Genomic DNA, 19,996 nt, shown 5'->3' on the forward strand with positions numbered 1-19,996 from the left:
CCCGCCGGCCCCGCCCTCCGCCGCCACACTTCCGGCGGGGCTGCGAGCGCGGAGGGGCGCGGGCGGGCGGGCGGGCGGCCGGCCGCTGGGGGTGGCGGGATAGGCTGGGCGCGGCCGCTGGTGCGCGCGGTGCGGTCCAGGTCCCTGCGGTGCCCGCGGGCCCTCCGTCCCGCCGGCGCCATGGGCAATTGTCACACGGTGGGGCCCAACGAGGCGCTGGTGGTTTCAGGTGAGAGGGCGGCGAGGGAGGTGGGGCTGGGGCTCCGGGGCTGGGAGGGTGTTGGGGTGCGCGGGCTCTGCCCGCGAAAGGTGGTTGGGGAGGGGGCTCGGGGTGGGTGCGGGGCTGGGGAGCGAGCGGGGACGGGCTAGGCCGGGGAAGGAGGGTGGAGGGCGGTGTGGAGGGTGAGGGACGGGGTAGGGGGCGCCGGTGTTGGGCCTGAGAACCTTCCAGGAAGGCCCCCCATTCTTACGCTTGCGGTGCTCCGCGCGCTCGGGACTCCCCCTCCCACTGCGTGTTTTCCCGTGTTTATTCTCTCCTTTCTCCGCCCCCCTCCCTGGGCACGGTCTCCTCCCCTCTACTCCACGGTGGCCTAGGGGGTCCCGAACTGAGGCCGTAGGGAGGAGACCCGTGGTTACTGGAACACAGCGGTTTGGCTGGATTCCAGCGCCCGGGCCTTGGGGCGGGTTTCGCAGCTTTGGAGGGCAGGTGCCTGCCTGGGGAGGGGCCCTGGTCCAGGGATCCCTGTGCTCCCGTTAATTCTGAGCAGGTTGGGGCTTGCTGGGGTTTACTGGCACTGCCCGCCCCGGAGGTGCGGGTGTGGCCTCTACAGGTTGAGAAATTGGGCTCTGGGCTGTGTCGCCCCGACTGAAAAAATGCTACAGGCTCCAGAATTTCTGGGAGCTTCGGCGGGGCCCGGGGACTGCTGTGCTGGGGAGGGAGGAGGTACCTTTGCCTTAAGGCTGCTTTTTAAATTGTATATTCGGGTATCTTGAGAGGTGGCTGAAGCCTTTGAAGCCCCCAGTTTGTGAAGCCCCTGACTCGCAGGTGCCTGGGAGGGTGGTGTTTCCTGACAGCTTGGAGGCCTGCAGCTGCGGGAATCCTTCAGGTCTTCCCACTGTGGATGCCAATTTCCAGCCTGTGTGCAGAGTTGTTAGGGCTGCCTGTAGAAGGGGGTACTCTAGACCAGGGTTTGTAGCTGCGCCTGGGGGAGGTGTGATCAATCCATTGGAAACTTTTAACCCAGAACATGGCCTGTGGATGAGTTTGGATCTCAGAATCAGTGTCTCCCCCCAGGACAGGAAATCCCCACTCTCCCTGACGGGGGGGGGGGGGGGGGGGGGCGCGGGGGGGGGGGGGAGAAAACAGTTAAGACCAGAGGTGGCCTTGGGATTAGGAAGGAGACCCCTCAGAGAGCACTGAGGCCAGACTTGGACCTGTCTCCCAGGCCCTGATCCTAAAGACAACTTTTAGAACCCAAATCTGCACCACACTTTGTCTCTCTTGTGGAGTTTCTTTCTGGAACCCAAGACTCTGGGCTGAGGAGACAAAAGCTCCAATCCAGTCCCTGTGGAGAGCTTTGAGACAGGGCTGAGGAGCACCGGACCCTTGCTGGAAACCTGGTTTTCTGGCCAGAGGCCAGGGCAGTGCTAGCTTCAAAGCTGTCTTAGGGGTGGGGAGAGGAGACTGTGCTGAGAATGGAGGGTGCTGGAGTCAAGGAAGGATGGGAGGGAAGTGGGAGGGGTAGTGCCCAGCATCACAGTACCTGGGGATTTGAGGTGGTCCAGCAGAGATGCAGCTCCCTCCGGCACGGAAGTCCCCGCAGAGCGGAGCAACCACTCCCAGCCCTGACCCCACCTGGTTCCTTAAGTGGGCGTCCAAGTCCAGAGGCATCTCGTTCGGCCCAATTTGAAAAGGATGCTGATGCATCTCCTGGTCACTTTCTCCACCTGAAAAGGCTAGAAGTTTTTCTGGTTGTCTTACCTCCCTCCTTCGGTCTGTAATATAACACCCTTTTCTCTATTTCTACTGTCGGGAATTTAAAAGGGGAATCCAAACACCATATACCTTTCTCTTGTCTCTATAGTAAGTCAGAGGTTCTTAACCTGGGGTTTGTGGGTAGAATTTAGAGGTCTGTGCATTTGGATAGGGAGAGACGTGAATTTTTATTCTCACTAACCTTAATCGGAATTTAGCATTTCTTCGCATTATAAATGTCAGCCACAACCCGTGATAGTATTAGGAGATATTTTCCTACCACACCGCAGTTTTTGTAGGTACCTTCAAAATCATTCATGCTCATTATGACTTTGAAGTTAAGCTAATTATTAAATCTACCACTAGGTTTTATTATTTAATGTTTTACTGTATCACACGTATTACCATGTATTACCTATCACACATTTGGTTATTTTAATATCCTGACAACTTTCAAGATAATTTGTTTCCTATGTATTTTATGCATTTATGAACATTCCAGCATTGCTGGACTACTAAGGGGGGTTGTGGCTCAAAAAAGGCTAAACCCCCCTGTACAGTCTGGTCTTCTGGAGGAATGGGAAGAAGGGAGAAAAGATCCAGGAAGGGAGGGAAGTATTCCTGAGAAGGCAGAGGGATGGGCTGGGTCTGGAGGGGCTGAGAACGGGGCAGAGGTTATCATGGGATGTTTTGTGATTCTCTCTCTTTTTTTTTTTAAGATTTCATTTATTTATTTGAGAGAGAGAGCATGAGGGGAGAGGCAGAGGCAGACTCCCCACTAAGCAGGGAGCCCGATATGGGACTTGATCCCAGGACCCTGGGATCGCTTAACCGACTCAGTCGCTTAACCGACTGAGCCACCCAGGCGCCCCTGTTTTGTGATTCTTCAGCTTGGGTGAAGACAGGGCAAAGGAAAGTAAGTTGGCTTAGAAAAAGTGAGATAAAACTACGAGAAACTTCCAGGTCTAAAGAGAGTGAGAGGGGCGCCTGGGTGGCTCCGTCGGTTGGGTGTCTGCCTTCAGCTCAGGTCATGATCCCAGGGTCCCAGGATCAAGTCCCGCTTCAGGCTCCCTGCTCAGCGGGGAGCCTGCTTCTCCCTCTCCCTCTGTTTGCCACTCCCCCTGCTTGTGCTCTCTCTCTGTCAAATAAATAAATAAAGTCTTTAAAAATTAAAAAATAAAATAAAAATAAAGAGAGTGAGAGCAAGGGAGATCAAGGAAGGGGCACCTACGTGGTCTCTTTGGGGAGTGGTGCTCAGACTCAGGGTGACCAAGAATCTGGGAGGAAGATGCCTTCCAGGGGAGGAGGCTGCCGGGGGCGGGGCAGGCTGGAAGGCCCAGCTTCCTGTTGTTGCTACTCCTGGGAACCTGGCCATGTTGCCCTTGGCCAAGGCCCAGCTTAAGTGGTGACAGCCTGCTCCCAAGGTCAAAGACTAAGTTAAGGGTAAAGCGTGGACCCCCCCCCTTCCCCTACCCTCATCCCTCTCCACCACTACCACCTCCACCCCCAGCACACGGAGAAGCGCCCTGGAGCGGGCCAGAGGCAGCTGGCCCCCAGCCCTCAGTGGGCTGGACTGAAACAGGCTGTGATGTGTGACCCTCTCAGTTTCTCTGGACCCCAAGATGGCTTAGGTTTCAGCTTGACTGCTTGCCCTTAGAGGCCTCCTCACCCCACTCCCCAGGGCCGAGAAGCCTGCAATAGCTTCCCTTAAGCAGCAGCCCTGTGGGCTGGTATTTCCACCACAGAAGCGGACAGAGCTCCTCGTCCCACCCCCGACTCATAGTGCGGGGCTGCTCTTTGCTCCCTGGACTTCTGGTGAGGCTCCTTGTGCACCGTGCGGGCCCTGGAGGCAGAGGGGGCTGCCCAGCAGTCCAGCTCAGATGCCAGCTCTCTGTACCAACAGGCGCTCTGCACCCCCTTCGCCTCCACCTGTCCAGAACTCGTCTCCAGCTCCCTAGTCTCTCTGTTGTCTCTCTTTCCCTTGTTTGGCTTCCTCACCCACTCCGACCTGGACTCCAGAGCTGCACCGATATGGTAACCACTAGCCCCTTAAATTTAAGTTCATTAAATTAGAAATTTAGTTCTTGGGCCGCCTGGGTGGCTCAGTCGGTTGGGCGTCCGCCTGAGGCTCGGGTCGTATCCTGGGGTCCCAGGACGGGCCCCACGTCGGGCTTCCTACTTGGCGGGAAACCTGCTTCTCCCTCTCACTCTGCTCCCCCCGCCCCCGCTCGTGCTCTCTCCAATAAAGAAATAAAATCTTTTATTTTTTTTTAAGATTTTATTTATTTGACAGAGAGACACAGCAAGAGAGGGAACACAAGCAGTGGGAGTGGGAGAGGGAGAAGCAGGCTTCCCGCGGAGCAGGGAGCCTGACGCGGGGCTCGATCCCAGGACCCTGGGATCATGACCTGAGCCGAAGGCAGACGCTTCATGACTGAGCCACGCCGGTGCCCCAGAAATAAAATCTTTAAAAAAAAAAAAATTAGTTTTTCAGTCACACCAGCCACATTTCAGGTGCGTGGTAAGCCCATGTGGCCAGTGGTTGCCATATTACACACTGCAGCTATAGAACGTTTCCACCATCACAGAAAATCCTCTTCCACAAGATTGCTCTGGAAGTTAATCCCTAATATCAGCCACCGTGTCTTGCTTAGGTCACTGCAGAAGGCTTCTACCCAGTCTCCTAGGCTACCCCAGCCCTATCTTCCTTGTGCCAAGCAGTGTTTCTAAAATGCAAGTGTAATTTTGTTGCTTCCCAGCTTAAATCCTTGTATGATCCCCCCATCACACTCTCTCTCTCTCTCTCTCTCTCTCTCTCTCACACACACACACACACACACACACACACACACACACACACACACACACACACACACACACACAGCTTCTTGGCCTGATACCTGAGACACCCCATAATCTGCTCTCTCTGCTGTGGGTCCTCAGAGACACTGTAACCCAGCTACATGAAACTACCCCTGACCCTTGCCCATTGGGGGCACACACCCCAGGGCTTTCCCGAAAATTCAAGTTTGTAAATACAGACATGACGACACCCACTGGCTTTTTCCCAAATCACATTTCCTTTGAATCATCTATTTCCTGTACGTTTGTTTGTTTGTTTTTTGTTTTCTTGTGGATTTTTTTGCGCTGCAAGGAAACTGCCCCTCTAGCTTTTACTAAAGTTTCCTTGAACTTGATGACTAATTTTGGCATTCACAGGAGAGTTCACAAGAATTTCAGGAATTGGTTTTTCTCACTTCTGCATAGACAGCATGCCGGACATGTCTACAGCTAGATCCAAGTTGAGGCCTGATTCAACATTCTGTTTAGCTGACAGAGTTTTCAGGCACCACTTCCTTTTTAGACCTTTTCCCTTTCCCTCCACTTCTCCCATGGGTGCCACAAGCTGGCCTTTGTTTTGAGGCCTTGCCTTCCCCATTCACTCTACTTCCCAGAGGTACACAGTCACTGTGCAGCCCTGGGAATAGAATACCAGCCTTACTGAGATATGTCTGCTGGGCATGAGCAAGGATCCCATCTTGGCTCCGAGACTCTTCCCTCCCATCAGCCTCCCAGGGCCCCCCAGGGCCACCTGCGTTCCCTCTTGGTCTGCACACGCCCTGATAACAGGCAAATCACACGGTATTAGTACTAGTTATCTCAAGGAAAAGTTCCCAGCTCCTTTAAGATGCGAATTGTATTTTCATCTCTGAATCCCTAGCACAGAAACCTACTCTATTTGTTTGCCGAATGAATGGTTGAATGGAAGATCGAAGTCTTTCCTGCTTGCCCCTGCCCACTGACTTCTTCTGTCCTCTGAACACTTACATTCAGAACCACTCATTGGATATCTTCCTTTTTGTGCAAATTACCTGTCTACTGAACTAGAGTCCCAGGCCCTTACAAGCTCTCTCCAGCTTCTGTGTGACCTCAGCACCCAACAGTGGGAGTTGTCAAGTGTCAGGGCAGGTAAAGGGCCAGAGTTGCTGTTGAAGGGACAGGGACCCAAGAACTGACTGACCAGCAGTGATTTGCTTTGCTCTCCAGGGGGCTGTTGTGGTTCTGACTATAAACAGTACGTGTTTGGCGGCTGGGCCTGGGCCTGGTGGTGTATCTCCGACACTCAGAGGTAAGGGCTCGGGGGCCCCCGGGGAGCCTGGCATCCAGGTGGGCAAGGGAGAAAAGGATTTCCAGCCTTCCCTCCCCCCGGCCCCCCAAGTCAGCTAGAGCATCCACCACTTGCCACATTCCATGCTGGCGCGGGGGGCCTCCTAAGACCCAGGTGAGACAGGTGGCACAGGGGTGCAGGGGGTCCATCTGGGTACCTTCTCCTTAGTGGGGGTGCTTTTTTCCACTGGAGACATCAGTTCTGTCCCAGAGAATCTGGGGGTCGTGCCCAGGCAGAATCCTCATTCCCTAGGTCTAGTTCAGTTATTCACAAAGCCTTAATTATCCTCCCTGTGGAGAGGAGAGGCTGTGCAGGCCCGGACAACGCAGGCCATGGCCAAAGAGCAGGGAACGGATCTGCAGTCTGAAGCGGCCCTGTGGCAGTGGCCGCTTGGGGACAGGGGGAGGAGAGCTAAGGAATTGGTGCTGGGCCAGGCAAAACAGATCTGGACCTCCACGGTCAGTCTGGAAAGACTCACTAGAGGAAGGAAGACGTCATCGGGCTCTCTGGAGCTCTCCCAGGACCCCCAGCAGGCCCAGACTTGGCCTGGGCCCTCGCTGCCCCGCCCCAGGAGGAGATAAGTCAGGCCAGCCACCTTTCCACCATCACCCCCTTCCTGACCGTGCCCAGATCCTTCCAGGCCAGGACCCAGGCAGCAGGGGCAGCAGAACTGGGAAGGTGTGGGAGGGGAAGTGGCGGTCACCCTGAAGGGAAGCAGTGGTGGTTCCGGTGGAAAGCCCCATCCTGCCCTGAGGTTGAGGGTGTCAGCTAGGGCCAGGGGCAGGGGAGGGAGGTCAACTTTTTAACTTCACTGATTTCCCAGTAGCCCCCTCTGCTCTCCCCTCACTTTGCTCCGCCTGAATTGAGGGATCCTGGGGGACTCTTATGGCCAAAGATGTCCGAGAGTAACGCTGCTGGTCACAACTTCCTCTCAGGAGTGGGCCAGTTGGCCTGTCAGAAGCCACGGGGTGCCCTCTCCAGAGGCACTGCCACCCCACCCCACAGGCCATGCGGTCCTGGGATGACAGAGAATCTTGTCCGAACACCTTGACACGCAGCCAGGCCTGGAGAGTTTGCAGCTCACCCAGACACTTGTCCTGCGCGGGCAGCCACTTCTAGGGCCACACCCCTGCAGCCCTTTCTCAAATGTTCTTGGCACACACAGCACCCCTTGCTTCTTGCTCCAGGGAGCAGAGCCCCGAGACCGGTGTGGGGGGCGGGGGGGTGGCAGGCTTCTCTGACAGTAAGTTTGGAAGTAAGGAGAAGAGGTCTTTGTGCCGTGTCCTAGGAAACTGACCTCCCACACCCAGGCTTAGCGTTCTCCCTGTGGTCCCACTCGCTGGGGAGTCTGAGCCTGCGGCCCCTCCCCTTGTTGGACTCTGTTTCTGAGGGCAGCCCCTTCCCTGACCCCTCGCCCATTTGAAGGACATCTGTACAAGCTGGGGCCTCCATTTCCCTAGGCCGGCAGGAGCCTCTCAGGTCAGAGTAGAGACTTCTAACCCAGCCTGGATTCCAAGCCTCCCTTCGCACAGCCACCGTCCGTGCCCCCCACCTCTGTTGTCAGCCTTTCATCTCCAGGCTCAGTGAAGTCCCTCCTGCTGCACTTTGTGGCCACGTCCTGTGCGATGCTGAGGCCCTCAAGCGGCAGCTCCCTCTCCCTTACCTGAGTGAATCCTCCACCTCCGGTGTCTGAGCTGCAGCCTCCTTCCCTCCCTCCTTCCTTCTCTCCTTCCCTCCCTCTCTCCCATCTCCCGCACTCCTCCTTACCCAGAAGAGAGCTTGGTGGGTTCCTGTCTGAGCGGGTTCTAGAGTCCTCTCAGGCCCAGGAATGCTAGTATCAGGGGCTCGAATGAAGGCAGTCTTTGCACCCCTGCATGGCCGGAGCTCCCGGGGCCGGTACTGCGACAGGTGAGGGCAGGGCTCCACTCAGCCTGCTGCTCCCATCCCCCAGTCCACCTGCTTCCGCTCCTTCGGCCTCCGCCGCTGTCCTCCTTTCCGCTGGTTTCAGGAAACCTCCCACACTGCCCACAGCCTGGCCCGGCACCCTGCACACTCACATGCACACACATGCTGCGCTAACAGAGGCCCGGCTAGGGTGGGCTGAGCAGCTTCAAGGCATCTCGCTTTCGTTGCCATAACTCTCTCCTCTGCCTGTGCCCAACTTTGGAAATTCCAAAGTGAATTACTCCATCACCCCCCTGTTGTCCCGGTGAATATTCTGGCAGGGATGCACTTCCTCCCCCAGCCTTCCTTGACACCTTGCCCCCCAAAGCAGAAAATCCCAGGTTCTCTCTGGGCTTTCCTGACCCTAAATTGCCTTCTTAGTGTTAGGTAGCACAAACCTAAGCAGGATTCGGTATTTGCTGTGGCTCACTAATCCGCAGAGTGGCCTCTCCTGCCCAGTTTCTGAAAACATGGGTTTGCCTGTGTTTGGAAAGTAGAACTGAGGCTAAGTCTCCCAGACTGTGCCCGGACTGTCCTGGGAAAGTGAGGTGGTGGGCAACCTAGGTGCCCTGCGCACAGGCCTCCCCACCTCAGGTCATAGGCCCAGGGGGTCAGCAGGCTTTACCCCCAGCCCAGCAGCTCCTGCTTAGACGGGTATGGGGGCTAGGGAAGACATCCAGAGGCCAGCAAGGGGGTTTCCTCTGTCCCCCTACAATCCTAGGCTGAGCTGGCAGGAGAGGGCTCAAGTACTGAGAGCAACCCCCCCCCCCCCCCGCCCCCAGGCATCAGGCATCGTTTGCTTGTCTGGTAACCACTGTGTGTGTTTGCTGTCCCCTCCTACCCCTCCTTTCCCTACCTCTCCCTCCCCCTGGCTGCTTCTCAGACTGTCTCTGGAGGTTATGACCATCCTGTGTCGCTGTGAGAATATTGAGACGTCGGAGGGGGTCCCGCTATTCGTAACAGGGGTTGCACAGGTAATAACCCACCTGCTTCCTCCTCTGTGTCTAACCTTCTCTCTTCCTGCCCTGCGGGGCCCGGCAGGCAGGAGCCAGATGGACTCTCCTCCTGAGAGTGTGCCTCCCTCCCCTCTGCTCCCACCTGTGCTGCTCTGGGTGCCAGGATGGAGCCCTGTAGATCCCCAGCTCCCCTGCCCTCACCCACTGGGGCTGCTCGTGGGGAAAGAGCAAGGGAATCTGGAAGCTCTGCCCGTCAGCCAGGGGGTGTCCTTGGATGCCAAGGGGTAAGTTGAGGCAGGAGACACGGGCCCCCACGTGCCAGAGCGAGGCTGTCTGGGTAGGGAGGGTTCAGTCCAACCACTCCAGGCACTGTGGAGCCCCTTGCTAGCCAGCCCCCACCTGTCCATGCTGACGCCCGTCAAGCCCTAGCCCTCCTCCCAGAAGATGGGTCCCCTGAAGAGCTCTGTTCTACCAGCTCCTTGGCCTCCTCCGATCTCTTTGACAGGCCCTAGCAAAACGAGTCTTGGCTCTTCCCTGCCCCGAATTTTTGGCAGAAGCCTCTGAGCAAATCCCTTGTGACTCGTGTTAGTGTCCTTACGTGTGAAATAGGGGAATCCTGCCCACTCTGTGCTTTGTAGGGATATGAGAAAGGCAAGTAAAGCAACATGAGGGCTCTTTGGGATTTTTGGAAAAGTGCTGCAGATGGGGAGCACCTGGGTGACTCAGTCGGTTGAGCGTCCAACTCTTGATCTCAGCTCAGGTCTTGATTTCAGTGTCCTAAGTTCAAGCCCCGTGTTGGGCTCCACGCTGGGCATGGAGTCTACTAAAAAAAAAAAGACGACGAAGTGCTAGAGAAACCCAAGCTTCATCATGAATCCAGTCTCCCTTAGAAAAGCAAGTGACTGGATGTCTCACTCTTCGCTGCCACGCGGCTGTAGCCGGTGCAGCCCTCTCCTGAGCCGAGGTGCGAGTGCCTCCCAGTGCTGTCGTTGGGCTGTGCCAGCGCTCACCTTCGTTGCCTCCCTCATCAGCTCTCTCTTGGGCTCCTTCCGGGTTCCGGGCACTGTGGACGCTGCCGCGACCATCAGAAGGCCCCGCCCCCTCAGAGCCTGCGCGCTGGGTCCCCAGACCGGAAGAGCCCTCCTCATCATCTTATCCGTGTCCTTCCCTTGCGTGAAATCGCCCTTCGGGCTTCTCAGGCAAAACCCTACACTACCTCTAGCTCCCTCGCCCGTCCTGCGGGCTGTCCTCGGGCAGGGGACCGTCCCCACCTCATCCACTCCTTGTAGCCTCCAGCGGGCGGGCTTTAGCACAGAGGCCTGAGAAGCTCAGAGCACCCAGTGTGGAGCGGGTAGGGTCCCGGCCTCCCTCGACAGCCCTGGCGAAAGTGTCCCCGCTCCCCCTCCAAACTGCTGCCTACTTAGAACAACCGCAAAGGCCCACATCCCTTTCAGGCTAGGTGTTACGGACCCTTGAGGTGGTCTGGGCAGAGAGTGCTCGTGTGACCTCAGCCCTCGTTTCCACTTGAGCCACCTGGGCCCAGCCCCGGAGGGTCGGCTTCAAGGCAAGCCTGCCGCCACGTGAAGGGACAAAGCGGGACTTCCCCGACAAGGGGCAGATGCAGGATCACCTCCATCGTGGTCCAGCAGTGGGCAGACTCCTAGCATGCCAGGCTAGTAGGCAGAGCTTTCCGGGGAGCCGTCCGGGGCATCTCGGGGTACTGAGCAGACCCAGGGAACAGGTGAGGGCCCCTGAGGGATGTTCCCGTGGCCCCCGTGGACGACCTACACAGGCACGGCCTGGGGCACCAGCACTTCCGGGGCGTTCCCAGGCCATACGCACACAGCTCCACCTGCACCCCCCCCCCCACCGGCCCAGACCACCCCCAGCCACTTCTCTACTTCCTTTCCTCAAGCCGCCGCAAGCCTGGCTGCTCTGAGCAGGGGACGTGTGCCCTGGGTAGCACGCTGCAGCCACGCTGCTCTGCCTTCCCACCATCTCCTCACAGACTCCTGACCCCAGGCCCTCAGAGTGCCCTCCCCACCCTCTGCAGCAGGAACCCCAGCCCGGCCCAGCTGGAACACAGAGGTACCGGACTCTTCCCCACACCCCAGGCCCTGGGCCCCCAGACCCATGCCCCTGTTTTGCATTTCTTGGCAGGATTTCCCTAGAGATTATGACGTTGCAGCCCCGCTGCGAGGACGTAGAGACGGCCGAGGGGGTAGCTTTAACTGTGACGGGTGTCGCCCAGGTATAGTAACTCAGCAGCCCCGCGCATGTCCGTTGAGCTGCCTCGTCCCTGTGCTGGGGTGTGGGGGGAGGAGGAGAGGGTAGCAGCCAGGGCCAGTCTCTCTCCAGTGCCCCTGCCCCTGCCCCCCTTCCACGAGAGGGTCGTCGCCACCGGAACGTGCTCGCTCGGCCCCTTGGCCACTCAGCAGGACTAACAGACACCCCTTCTCTCCTCAGCGGGCCCACGAGGGACAGAACCAGTGCTGAGGGCTCCTGTCTCACTAACCCCACGCAATTCTTTGCAGGTGTTGGAAGTGCCACACCCCAGAATCCAGGCCTTCCCTGTCCTCTGGGTAGGGGGCTAAAGGGGCGGGGACCAGAGCACAAGACCCTGTGAGGCAGAGGAACTCTGTCGGAGGTTGCTTTTTATTCCCAGCTCAGGGCTGGGCGAGGGGCTTCCTGCTCTCGTCCAGTTCTCAACTTCACAGGGCGGCGAGGCACAACCGTGTTAGAGGCCTCTGGTGAGGGGGTGGTTGGTTTAGTACTTACGGAAGGAAAGGCAGGAAGATACCCACCCTTGGTGGCGTCCCTCTGGACCTGTCTCCTGCCCTGTCCAGGCTCTCTTCCCTAGCCTGTATATCTGTGTCCCTATTGCTCATTCTCCTTTCCACCCTCTCTGCCCCTCAGCCTGCAGGTCTCCCACCTGTGGGGAGCCTGCGTGGGAGGAACCGGCTAATGAGGGAACAGTGAGTGGGCTGAGGGGTGGGGAGGTGAGCCCCAGATGCCTAGCAGACAGGCCGTGTCAGGGCCTGAGGCTGCCAATGAACATCAGATTTGTCAGTGTAAGAATTCCTGGTGTGCTCTCCCCACCAGAGGCCTCAGCCAGACTCGGCCCCCTCCTGGCCCCTAGGCCTGCAGGTCTGAAAAAAGGAGGGGAGGGGCACAGCCACCATCCTCCACACCTCTGGGTCTGGGGCCTCCGTCTGCCCCCCTCCAGCCTGGTTCAGGCATCTCTGTGACCACTGGCAGGTGAAGATCATGACGGAGAAGGAGCTCCTGGCAGTGGCCTGCGAGCAGTTTCTGGGCAAGAACGTGCAGGACATCAAGAACGTCGTCCTGCAGACCCTGGAGGGGCACCTGCGCTCCATCCTCGGTAAGGCCCCGCCCTACCCAGGGACCCCTCTGCCACCTTCGAGAGCTTCACAGGATCTCCACGCCAGGGCCTGGGAGGGGCGCAGGGCAGGGAGGTCTGTCAGTCCCACCAAGACTTTCTTTTCAAAACTTCAGGTGACCTGAGGGAAGGGGAGGGCACTGGGATCAGGCCCCTGGTGGTGCTTGGGACGCTTTTGCCCTTCCAGCCTGGGCTCTGCAGAAGGAGGCTCAGCATTAGTGCACAACCCCCAGAAAGACCCAGCTCACACTCTACAACGTGTGCATGCACTCAGACCACTGCTTGCCTGCCTCCTCCTTTTCCTAGGGGGCTGGGCCCCCGGGGAAGCCAGCCCACGATCACTGTGTCCCCAGGGACCCTGACCGTGGAGCAGATTTATCAGGACCGAGACCAGTTTGCCAAGCTGGTGCGGGAGGTGGCAGCCCCTGACGTCGGCCGCATGGGCATCGAGATCCTCAGCTTCACCATCAAGGTGACGTGTGATAGGAAGGCTGCAGCCCCCCACCTCCCTCTGGGTGCTTGGCCCCTTTGTGCCTGTGACTGTTCCCAAGGATGACTCCCCCTTCCCTCCCAGGATGTGTATGACAAAGTGGACTATCTGAGCTCCTTGGGCAAGACACAGACTGCCGTGGTACAGAGAGATGCGGACATTGGGGTGGCCGAGGCCGAGCGGGATGCAGGCATCCGGGTACACAGGCTTTTCTTCCCGCCCCCGGGGACAGGGAATCTCAGGGGTGGGGGGACCCTGGTGGCTTGGGGGATCCTCAGCACCTGCTCCTCCGGTTGCCAGGAAGCAGAGTGCAAGAAGGAGATGCTGGATGTGAAGTTCATGGCAGACACCAAGATCGCCGACTCCAAGCGAGCCTTCGAGCTGCAAAAGTCAGCTTTCAGTGAGGAGGTCAACATCAAGGTGAGGCGCCGTCGGGCATCCCAGGTTGGGGCTCAGGGCTCGGCACCTGGCAGCCAGCCTCTGACATGGCTGCCCATCGTCCCGCCACAGACCGCCGAGGCCCAGCTGGCCTATGAGCTGCAGGGGGCGCGGGAGCAGCAGAAGATCCGGCAGGAAGAGATTGAGATCGAGGTGGTACAGCGCAAGAAGCAGATTGCTGTGGAGGCGCAGGAGATCCTCCGCACAGACAAGGAGCTCATTGCCACGGTGCGCCGCCCCGCCGAGGCTGAGGCCCACCGCATACAGCAGATCGCCGAGGGTGAAAAGTGAGCGCCCCGGCCGTGGGTGGGGACTAGTCGGGCTTTCCCGGCCCCAGCTTGGAAGCCACCTCGCCCTGTGCCTCCTTACTGACTGTGAGGTGGAGGTGACCTTCCTCCCCCATGGGCTTGGCGCTGGGAAGACCGGAGGAGATAAAGGAGGTTTGAGGGCCCACTATGGGGCTTGGCTCAGTGGGCATCCTGGCTAGTGCCCCCCCCATTTGCATCTAGCAGCCAGTGGCCTCCCCCTGGCCAGAGCCAGAACCTCCCTTCCTGGGTCCCCACGCCAACCCCGTCAGAGCGGAGGGCTTGAGGGTTTGCCAGCCCAGGCAAGGCTTGAGGGGCCCCTGGCTCTCGCCACTGATCCCGCCCGGCCTGAACTCCTGCAGGGTGAAACAGGTCCTCTTGGCTCAGGCAGAGGCCGAGAAGATCCGCAAACTCGGGGAGGCGGAGGCAGCGGTCATCGAGGCGATGGGCACGGCAGAGGCTGAGCGAATGAAGCTCAAGGCCGAGGCCTACCAGAAATACGGGGATGCAGCCAAGATGGCGCTGGTGCTGGAGGCCCTGCCCCAGGTGAGCCCCACCCCCACCCACCCACCCCCGCCCTGGGGTGGGTCCGGCGGGGCCTTGGCAGGAGCGCAGCCACGGGCTGGCTAGAAGCATTCAGCGCAGAAGTACCCGGCAGCGGGGCAGGACCCCTACAGCAAGCACAGGCTCACCTGGCCCCCTGGGCCTCCCTGACCATGGCTTGCAAATAAGAGAGCCACCCAAGCTGCGCTGGGGTTGGGGGAGGTGGAAGAAGGAGGGAGAGATACCGGGCGGGGCAGGTGGACCCAGTCAGAGCACCAGCCACGCTCTCCTCCCACCCCCCACCCCCTAGATTGCTGCCAAAATCGCCGCCCCCCTGACCAAAGTCGATGAGATTGTGGTCCTCAGCGGGGACAACAGCAAGGTGACATCAGAAGTCAACCGACTGCTGGCCGAGCTGCCTGCCTCTGTGCATGCCCTCACAGGCGTGGACCTGGCCAAGGTGAGTGCCTGGCTAGCCGCGGGTGGAGCCGTCCCGGGGGCCCAGGGCCCCGGCCTCACGACATCTCCCGTCCTGGCAGATACCCCTGATCAAGAAGGCCACCGGTGCGCAGGCGTGAGGCTCCCGAAGGCCTGCACCCCTCAGCAGCCGTTTTCCTACCACAACGACAATGGGAACGCTACTGACTCTGGTGCCTTATTTTGTAGGGACCAGACGTGCTGCGTGCTCAGGCCTTCTCCGGCTGTGTGTCCCCGCCCCCCCCCGCCCCATCTCTGGCTCTCTCCTTTTTCTTCTCCCCTTCCCACACTTTCACTCTCACTGCCACATCCATCCGGTTTGTCTCTCCCACCCTCTCCCATCTCCCTGTTCATCTCCCTCTGTCTGTCTGTCGTTTGCTCTCCCTCTCTGCTCCCGCTCTCTACACACCTCATGTAGTTTAAGCTGAAGACGTTTATTATGACCACTGTCTGTCTGTGGGGGGTAGTAGCCCTGCTGCTCCTCAGAATCCTGGTGCCTTGAAGTTCTCTGTGCATCTGTCCATCCTCCCTGTGGCCCTTGCCAAGACGTGGCATGGGTGCGGAGGGTCGGGGTAGGATGGCCACCCTCCCCTGCCCTGGCCTGGTCTTCCCAGCCCTGAGTCCTACCCGGAAGTCCCCAGCCTCCCCCACTCCGGACCCCCTAGGTCTCGGCCATTGCCCTCCCCAGCCCCAGGCCTGCTCTCGGACCTTACCTCTCTTTCCTTACCTAGGGGCACAGAGGCAAGGCCTCCTGTCTATAGCAGCTCCCTCAGTTTACTACTGCCTTAGGAGGCCCCTGCTTGTGCTCAGGGAAGTCCCCTTCACGGACATATCCCTACTAGGTGGAGTAGGGCTTGGTCCCAACTCTGTTAAGCCTTTCTGGGATCAGGGTCTAGCCCTGTTGGGGACTAGAAGGTGTGTAGACCCTCTTCCTGCTAGGCCTGTGCTGTCCTGGGTATGGGGCCAGGCCCTTCCAGTGGGCATGGCTGCACCAGCCCCCTGCAGAATTGAGTGCTGTAGACTGGCCAGACTCCATACCCCTTCTGCACTTTTTCCTTCTGACCAGAGTGATAGGGTTCCAGCCGTGGGGAAGCAGCCCAGCCCTCTGTCTCCTGGCTCTCGTGGAGACAGAAGAACCCAGAGCCCAAGCATTCTGGCAGGGGTGCTGTGGGTGTCCGGTGGTCCCAGTCTCCCACTTCTGGCTCTGCCCCAGCCTGTGTAGCTGTTCCTGCATGTGGATGCTGCATGTCTGGTCTGGGGCTTCGATGCTGCACTGCCCCGCTGCCTGTCCCTTCTAGTAAAATAAAGATCTGTTATGCCTATGCCCTGGACTATGTCTTCTGTGAGGGAAGAGACTAAGGAAGCAGGGACGAACCAGGTCCCCACCCATACACCCATTCAGCCTGAAGGCTGCACTTTGTTCTTCCCCAGTATAGCCACTGGGGGGCATCAGCACACTGGCCTTGTCCCCAGTAGCACCCTGGGGCCGGATGGCCATTGGCCCAGGTGCTGCGGCCAGATCTGAAGATCTGAGCCTTGGCAAACCTGGCTCCACTGCAGGCAGATGATGGGGGTGGGGGGCGGCCTGCCGGATTTGCTGCACCTCTGTGTCCATCCTGAGCCCCACTGAGCCCCACTCAGTAAATGGAGCCCATTTCTCAGGCTTAAGAGCATGAACTCTGAAGTCAGACGGCTCGGGTTTAATTTTTAGCTCTGCTGGTAATCACCTGTGTGACCTTGAGCATGTAACTTCATCTCTCTGGGCTTTAGTATTCTTATTCATTTTACAAACTTACCTAATGCTTGCTGTGTGTCAGGCAGGCATTGTCCTACTAGATGGTGAGGAGACCACAGTGGACAACACAAATCGCTAGCTTTTAGAACCTGCATTCAGGTGGAGGTAAAGAATAGGAAGTTGGGGGGTGGGAACGTTAGGGCGTCAAAGGAAGGCCTCATTGAGAAGGTAGCGCTGAAGAAAGTAAAGGAATGAGCCATGCCTGGAGAGCTTCCTGTCCAAAGACCCTGAGGTAGAAGTGTATCTGGCAGGATCCCTGGTGGCTCAGGCTCAGGTCATGATCCCAAGGTCCTGGGATGGAGTCCGGAATCGGGCTTCTTGCTCAGCAGGGAGCCTGCTTCTCCCTCTCCCTCTGCCCCTCCCCATGTTCATGTTCTCTCTCGCTCTCTGTCTCTCTCAAATAAAAAAAAATCTTAAAAAATAAAAATAAAAGAGCCCATTCCAAAATGTTACATACTGGGCGCTTGGGTGGCTCAGGTCATGATCCTGGAGTCCTGGGATCGGGTCCCACATCGGGCTCCCTGCTCAGCAGGGAGTCTGCTTCTCCCTCTGACTCTCTTCCCTCTCGTGCTCTCTATCTCTCATTCTCTCTCTCAAGTAAATAAATAAAAAATCTTAAAAAAAAAAAAGAAATGACAGAATTTTAGAAATTAGAACAGATTATTGGCCGCCAGGGGTGGAAGTGGCAGGAGCGAAGTGGGTGTGGTTATAAACATTAGGGCCCCTTATACTGTAACTGTTTGGTAACTTTACCGTGGTGGTGGATACATGAATATACACAGGTAATAAAATTGCATGGAACTTACCACACACACACACACACAAGTGAGCCCAAGTGAAGCAGGAAATCTGAATAAAATGGGTAGATTATATCAACATGAACATCCTATGATATTTGGCTGTGGTTCTGCTATGATACTGTAGTTTTACAAAATGTCACCATTGAAGACAGTGGCCAGGGTGTGCAAGGAATCTCTCCATATTATTTCTTACAACTACCTGTGAATCTATAATTACCTCAATAAAAACTTCAATTAATACTCATGCACCTGCACACACATGAAACCCCATTGAGGGAATGAGAAAACAAGCCTCAGGAAAATGGGAAAAGACGTCTGCGATATGTATGTCGGGGGGGCGGGGAACTAGCATCCAGAATATATTTTCCAAATCAATAAAGAAAAAGGCAGATGACCCTGCAGAAAAAATAGACAAACTGATGGGCTCAGGCACTACACAGAAGGGCCAATCGACATGTGTGGCAGATCGTATTTCCAAAGATGGTGGCAACAGTATCATCTACGTCTTCTTCTTATGGTGACTTTGACAGTCCTTCTGATCAGAAGTAGAGCCTATGCCCCCTTCCATGAAATTGAGTAGGCTTTTGTGACTATTCAGGTCAATAGAATATGGCAGAAGTGATACTATGTGGTTTCCAAGGTTACATCACAAAAGACGATGTAGATTTTTGCCTGATTTGCTGGAATATTGTGTCTTTAAGCCTTTAGTCACTTGTAAGCAGTCTGACCGTTCCGAAGCAACCTCACTGTGAGGAAGCCCAAGCAGACAGACCACAAGGACTGGCCCTGAGCTCCAAGAAGAAAGAGATGCCTGGCCAGCCCCCAGGTGCTTCAGCCCCCATCTGACCGCATCCTCACGAGAAACACTAAAGCAATCTCTTGAAATCCTGACCCTCAAAAACTGAAACAGTGCAAGATAGTAAAGGGACTGTTCATTGTCCGAGCTTCTACATTCGGGAATGATTCGTTACACAGCAATGATGAGAATAGCAGCCTAACTCCATTAGTCTTCAGGAAAATGCAAATTAAAACCAAGATGAAAAGAAGAAAAAGGTATCCCCACACACCCACCAGAATGACCAAAATGGGAAAGAGTGACAATTTCAAGTGTAGGTGAGGATGTGGATCAGTCGGAACTTTCATATACTGCTGGAAGAAATGTAAATTGAGGGCGCCTGAGTGGCTCAGTTGGTTGAGCGACTGCCTTCGGCTCAGGTCATGATCCTGGAGTCCCTGGATCGAGTCCCGCATCAGGCTCCCTGCTCAGTGGGGAGTCTGCTTCTCCCTCTGACCCTCTTCCCTCTCATGCTCTCTGTCTCTCATTCTCTCTCTCGCAAATAAATAAATAAATAAATAAGTAAATAAATCTTAAAAAAAAATGTAAATCAATACAACCACTCTGAAAACCCACTTGATGGAATCCTACAGCTGAACATAAGCATATCTTTTGACACAACCATTCCGCTCCTAACAGAAATATACACATATATCCATACAAGAATATTCTTAGCAGTATTATGAATAATGGCCCCTAAATTCAAACAAACCAAATGTTTAAAAATGGTAGAATGAGTAAAGTGTAGTATATTCATGACTTTGAATGCTCTGCAGTAACAAAAATGAACTATTGATACATGCAACAATTTGTATTTTTTTAAAGACTTTATTTTTTTAAGATTTTATTTATTTATTTGAGAGAGCAAGAATGAGAGAGAGAGACAGCACATGAGGGGGGGAGGGTCAGAGGGAGAAGCAGACTCCCCGCCAACAGGAAGCCCAATGTGGGACTCGATCCCAGGACTCCAGGATCATGATCTGAGCTGAAGGCAGTCGCTTAACCAACTGAGCCACCCAGGCACCCAAATTTGAGCTTGCAAACATAATATTGAGCCAAAGAAGCCAGACAAAAGAATACATAGTGTATCATTCCATTATATGAAGTCCAAAAAAGCAGGCAAAGCTAATCTATGCCTTTAGAAGTCGAGATGGAGGTCACCTTTGGACAGGAAAAGGGGAGTGACTGAGAGAGGACACAGGAAGCTCCCGGGAATATTCTGGTAATATGCTGCTTCTTGGGCACCTGGGTAGCTCAGTTGGTTTAGCATCTACCTTCAGCTCAGGTCATGATCCCAGGGTCCTGGGATCGAGTCCCGCATCGGGGATCCCTGCTCGGCCGGGAGTCTGCTTCTCCCTCTGCCCCTCCCCCCGGCTCGTGCTCGTCCTCTCTCAGAAATAAAAAAATAAAAACTTTTTAAAAATATACTGCTTCTTGACCTGGATGACTGTTACATGGGTGTGTTCACTTTGTGACAATTCTCTTACAAGTTGTACACTTTTTAAATGTATGTTGTCTTTCAATAAAAAGTTAATTTCGGACACCTAGGTGGCTCAGTCGGTTAAGCGTCTGACTCTTGATTTTGTGCTTTTTGGGGGTTTTTCTTTTTAAAAGATTTATTTATTTAAGAGAGAAAGAGAACCCTAGAGGAGAAGCAAGCTCTCGGCTGAGCAGGAAGCCCGACACAGGGCTCGATCCCAGGACCCTGGGATCATGACCCGAGCCGAAGGCAGACGTTCAACTGACTGAACCACCCAGGCGCCCCCAACTCATGATTTCGGCTCAAGTCACGATCTCAGGATTGTGAGATTGAGCCCGGTGTCGGGCTTTGCGTTCAAGGAGTCTGCTTGAGATTTTTTTCTTCTGCCCC

The 19,996-nt window shown here is 56.2% G+C and overlaps 1 protein-coding gene across 5 annotated transcripts; it reads left to right on the plus strand.

The window, feature by feature from the left end:
- The first annotated feature begins 44 nt into the window (after positions 1 to 44).
- FLOT2 (flotillin 2) lies at positions 45 to 16,018 on the plus strand. 5 transcript variants are annotated; one of them, XM_027625371.2, is made up of 11 exons: positions 45 to 229; positions 6,023 to 6,104; positions 8,971 to 9,061; positions 12,302 to 12,425; positions 12,797 to 12,915; positions 13,018 to 13,131; positions 13,234 to 13,353; positions 13,444 to 13,658; positions 14,039 to 14,222; positions 14,530 to 14,679; positions 14,759 to 16,018. In XM_027625371.2, exons 1-11 carry the CDS (start codon positions 181 to 183, stop codon positions 14,795 to 14,797), a joined length of 1,287 nt encoding a protein of 428 aa, XP_027481172.1. In that variant the 5' UTR covers positions 45 to 180; the 3' UTR covers positions 14,798 to 16,018. The 5 variants fall into 5 exon arrangements, with proteins under 5 accessions (XP_027481172.1, XP_027481171.1, XP_027481173.1 ...); XM_027625370.2 differs by lacking the exon at positions 8,971 to 9,061 and adding an exon at positions 11,204 to 11,294 and having other exon boundaries at positions 46 to 229; XM_027625373.2 differs by lacking the exon at positions 45 to 229 and adding an exon at positions 11,204 to 11,294 and having other exon boundaries at positions 6,054 to 6,104.
- Positions 16,019 to 19,996: the final 3,978 nt, after the last annotated feature.

Source organism: Zalophus californianus, chromosome 16, assembly GCF_009762305.2.
Source record: "Zalophus californianus isolate mZalCal1 chromosome 16, mZalCal1.pri.v2, whole genome shotgun sequence".
Lineage (NCBI taxonomy): Eukaryota > Metazoa > Chordata > Mammalia > Carnivora > Otariidae > Zalophus > Zalophus californianus.

Excerpts from the sequence above, each read along its gene's own strand:
- FLOT2 (XM_027625371.2), top strand. The coding sequence starts at position 181 with ATGGGCAATTGTCACACGGTGGGGCCCAACGAGGCGCTGGTGGTTTCA. Across the intron at positions 13,132-13,233 it reads AGCGGGATGCAGGCATCCGG|GAAGCAGAGTGCAAGAAGGA; the intron begins GTACACAGGCTT and ends TCCGGTTGCCAG. Across the intron at positions 13,354-13,443 it reads GTGAGGAGGTCAACATCAAG|ACCGCCGAGGCCCAGCTGGC; the intron begins GTGAGGCGCCGT and ends GTCCCGCCACAG.